The 4218-nt window shown below is 36.0% G+C and overlaps 1 protein-coding gene across 1 annotated transcript; it reads right to left on the bottom strand.

Moving 5' to 3' along the window:
- Positions 1-697: 697 nt before the first annotated feature.
- Positions 698-3882, bottom strand: LOC122315814 (protein ECERIFERUM 26-like). Its single transcript, XM_043131996.1, has 2 exons — positions 3192-3882; positions 698-1839 (listed from the first exon to the last, which is right to left on the bottom strand). Exons 1-2 carry the CDS (start codon positions 3627-3629, stop codon positions 922-924), a joined length of 1356 nt encoding a protein of 451 aa, XP_042987930.1. The 5' UTR covers positions 3630-3882; the 3' UTR covers positions 698-921.
- Between the last annotated feature and the right edge of the window lie 336 nt (positions 3883-4218).

Raw genomic sequence — 4218 nt, 5'->3', positions numbered from 1 at the left:
AACACAGAGACAGGAGGTGCGCATGCAGATTAACAAATAGGAAAAATCTCAAAGGAGACTGGTAGCTGGTAACATACCTGGCCTGCAAAGCAGAGGAGACTGAGAGCTAGCTAGCTGCTTACGAAAACTTAATCAGATCCTCCAGTTCGTCGAGTCCTTGCCAAGCATCAGAAAAGATTATGCAAGAAATTCAGGAGAAAATAAAGAAATTAAAATCATATAGAGTGGAGGAATCGATTTTGGTGGAGCTGCTTCTCAATTCTCTCGTTAGAAACTATAGAGAGAAAAATTCAATCGTCGATCCCCTCAAAGAGTTCACCAAAATTAGAGATGGCTTTCGCAAAAAGAGAGAGGAAAGAGAAGAGAGAGCAAGATAGAAAAATAGAGAGTAATCGTGCTGATAACATATTGTAAATCAATCAAAATAAAGAGAGAGTTTCAAACATAGAGAAAGAATGAGAGAGAACTCAGAGAGATGTTCTCTTATTGATCTGTATATCAAACTTATCAATTTCTTAAAGAATTCAACGATATATATAGGCGTACAAAGGGGACTATGCTAGCTCACTATGCTAGCACTATGTATTATGCATTTGACGACTAGATAAATATGATTATACAATTCAAGATAGTTTATAACAGAAACCTCGTAGTAATTAAATAAAAAGAATCACTTAATATATGGACCATACTACTCTGTCGGCGTGACCGCTAGACATTTTGTCTTTTTTATAAATATATATATATATATTTTTTTTAAATACAAATTTATTTTACTAAATTTTTAAATATTAAAAAAACTAATAAAATAAAATAAAATAAAATACAACGGCGCTCAAATCCAGAGCAAACCTAGCAGGCAAAGTAACATTTTCCACGGTTTCCCTTAACATGTTCGCCGGGACATTGAGAACAGTACCCTCAGGTCAGGTCATGGTCTCCTTGTCCTAGACCCTTTTTAGCCAGCTCTGCTTTCAGCTCCGGCACTAGACTTTCTGGAAAAATTATCGTCACCATCCTTCCTCCGTCACCATTGGCCTGGCCAGACCCTTTTGGCCCTGCCGGGAGCACAAAGACTGCTCCTTCGTCTCCAACGCCATGGACAGTACAATACACAAGATCTGGTTTATATCCATTCAACTCGAACCCATACAAATCAGCCTCTTCCAAGTCTACAAACGTTAAGTTTGCTCCATACATAATGAAATCTGAAACCCCATCATCCCTCTCCACCACTTCTTCCATCTTCATTCTTTCATCCACAGCTTCATTAACCAGCAACGTTACCAATCTTTGTGGGTCCGTCTCCATTACAGACAAGTCTAAGGTAACTGCGCTTATAATCTGGGTGTTAGTAACAACCCCTTTGGACGGTTTTCTTGGATCTTTTTTGCAGATTGTCACTGTTCTGGCTTGAGCAGTCTCTTCGCCTAATTTAACCTTGGCTATGCATTTCCATATAATGGCACAAATAGATTCAAAGATTGGAACTTGGTCACTTCGGTTTCGGCCGGAGATTTCTGAGTGCAAGGTAGCTAACTGGCTTGCAGTTATATGGAATGAAAATGTGTCCATTCTGCAGTTATTGGAAACTATCCAGTGGTCTCCGACCGGGTCGACCCATTTAAGGGAAAGTGGTTCATCGTGAAGTGGCAGAGGGTTTTTGGATCTCTCGTGCTGTGTGTTTGATTTGTACTGCAAGTTGGCTGGCGTGTTAGAGCCAAGTCTGGCCATGGCTTGGCCACATCTGTTCATGAAATTTGCAGCTGTGAATGCATCTCCGAGGATATGGGCCCAGCTCAGGCCGACTGATAACCCTCCACATTTGAAACGGGTAACCTGCATTTAGTGAAAAGGAAAAAAGCAAAAGGAAATTTAACAAATTAACCTAAAACTACTGACTATTGCATTGCAGCTAATTTCTTACCATACTTTAATATCTTATTTTTAATAATACTATATACAATTTTAGTCACTTGGTCCGTGCATTCTTTTTTAAAAAATAATTTTTTTTTTTATATAGGTTTTAAGGTTGTAAATATCATTTAATTTTTCTCTTTCTCCTACTTGTAATATGTTTCGATATAAATTTTTACATTTAAAATGTGTTAATATTAAGTGTAAAATATAGATTCTAAAAAATAAATAATCCGTCTTTTTTTTTTTTTTCAGACCAAATATAACTTTATAAAAGGAAAATACTATTTGTATTTACAATTTTTATTTGCATAACAATACGTACTGACGTGTCAATTATTGATATATATATATATATATACACACTAAGAATTATAAAATCTGAAATTAAAAAAAAAATTCGATAAAATAGATCCTCTAGGTAAAATTACAAATAAAATTATAAGTACATATATCACTACACTACTATTAAATCAAGATCATACCGTACAAATATGCTACTTATAAACAAGTAATACTACTCATCATTCCAATTTTCTTTATCATCTCATCATGATCTTATGATGCGGTATTAGATAATTGAAGACTATTTATTATGAGTAGTGCTACATATATTTACAGTTTTATTTACAAGACTCATTTGTTAGTTTTCTTTTAAAATTCAAATTTTAAATTTTAAATTTCATGATTTTCAGCCTATCAATAACTAATAAGAGGAAAAGTAAGTTTTTTGTAAGTTCTTAAATACATTTAGCATTTTCTATTTATTATATTTAAATTCAAAGATATATAACTTCAGGTTCTTATCCGAATTTAATTTAAGGGTCTCAAATGGAAAAGAGATAGACAATGATATTTATTACTTATTTAATATTAATCGAAATATTTATACGTGCAAGAACTTGTGGTAGGTCATACAATATTATCTGAAGGACCTGAAATTAGGTTTGCACGTAAGTCCTAAATTAATACATAATTAATAAAGCATGCATTACTCCAATAATGGTCATTTTGCGACCGTTCTCATCACCCAAATTAAGTGCTTTAAATGCAACTTGTTCCCATCAGTAAAGGTCCAATTTTGGGTGATCGCTCAACTTAACAACCTGATCCGTCTGCAAAATTCGTAGAGATAGAATCATGTATTGTTCTTCGTTTGTACGTCGTCTTTCTAAGCCAATTCCTATTTGAGAGATCTAAAAAAAAAAAAAAAAAACAGAGAAAAACAGCGACCAATAATCGATTATGTGCATGAAAAAACTATCATGAACTACCTGTATGAGAACTGGGGGAGAGAATGTTAGTTCAGGCCCAATGACTTGTTGGGACACAAGCAACTTCTGCAGATCAGAGTAGAAATCCTTCATCTGTAGACATTCATCAATGGTCATGTCACAGCATGCTTCGATGTATCTAGCGCCACAGTCATTGCATTTTATGTACGGCCTCCCAGACTCCGATCGCCGGAGTCGACCACATGTGTAGTAGAAGTCACAGAAGCAATCGAATGTGGCTTCTTTAAAGCGCGTCAGATTTAAACCCTGGGCTGCCTGGCTGCTAAAGAAGTACACCACTTTGACATAGTGCAACTTCATGGCTATGTCCATCCCACTCAGGTCATGAACCACGTCCGAACCGGTCACTCTTCCCGGCCCGACCGAGGAAAGCTTGATGCCATAAACCAAGTCTTCTAATTCTTTGGTAAATACCATGGTTGGTTGATCGAACTCGACGTGAGATCAGAGAGAGATCAAGTAGTACTAGGGTTTGGTACTGTCTTAGACGGCCCAGATGATCAGCTTGAGCTAGCAATAATGCAGATATGAAGAAGGGAGAATATCAGGTGCATATGGGGTTTTCTTATAATAACCAGTACGTAGGAGTAGTATTTATGGGTTCTGCATAGGTGCAGTTATTTGATTGGTTAGTCTGCATTGTAGCAGCTTGATGAGTGCCTGGCCTGTTTGATTGCATTAAATACCATGGATGCAGCTAGCTAGGGACTTTCTAACTATATATATATATATATATATATTTTTAATTAATTAAATTAAAAATAATTTTATTAAATATTAGTAAGATTTACAAATAGCTAGCACTATCTCCCTTACTTACATTAATTCAGTCCATATATAGCTATTTCCTACGTACGTAGCTGGATGGGATTGATCGTTGTTCAGTCCCGGCCACACCTAACGCCCATAAATATGGACATTGACTCGTTCTTGCAGCCAGCTGTCTCACAAGAAATATCTCTCTCATTGCAGATATCTCACGCAGAGTCGTTCTACTCAAAAATTC

Source organism: Carya illinoinensis, chromosome 1, assembly GCF_018687715.1.
Source record: "Carya illinoinensis cultivar Pawnee chromosome 1, C.illinoinensisPawnee_v1, whole genome shotgun sequence".
In the NCBI taxonomy this organism is placed as follows: Eukaryota; Viridiplantae; Streptophyta; class Magnoliopsida; order Fagales; family Juglandaceae; genus Carya; species Carya illinoinensis.
Note: the sequence above shows the minus strand (reverse complement) of the source record. Positions and strands in the feature narration are given on the sequence as shown.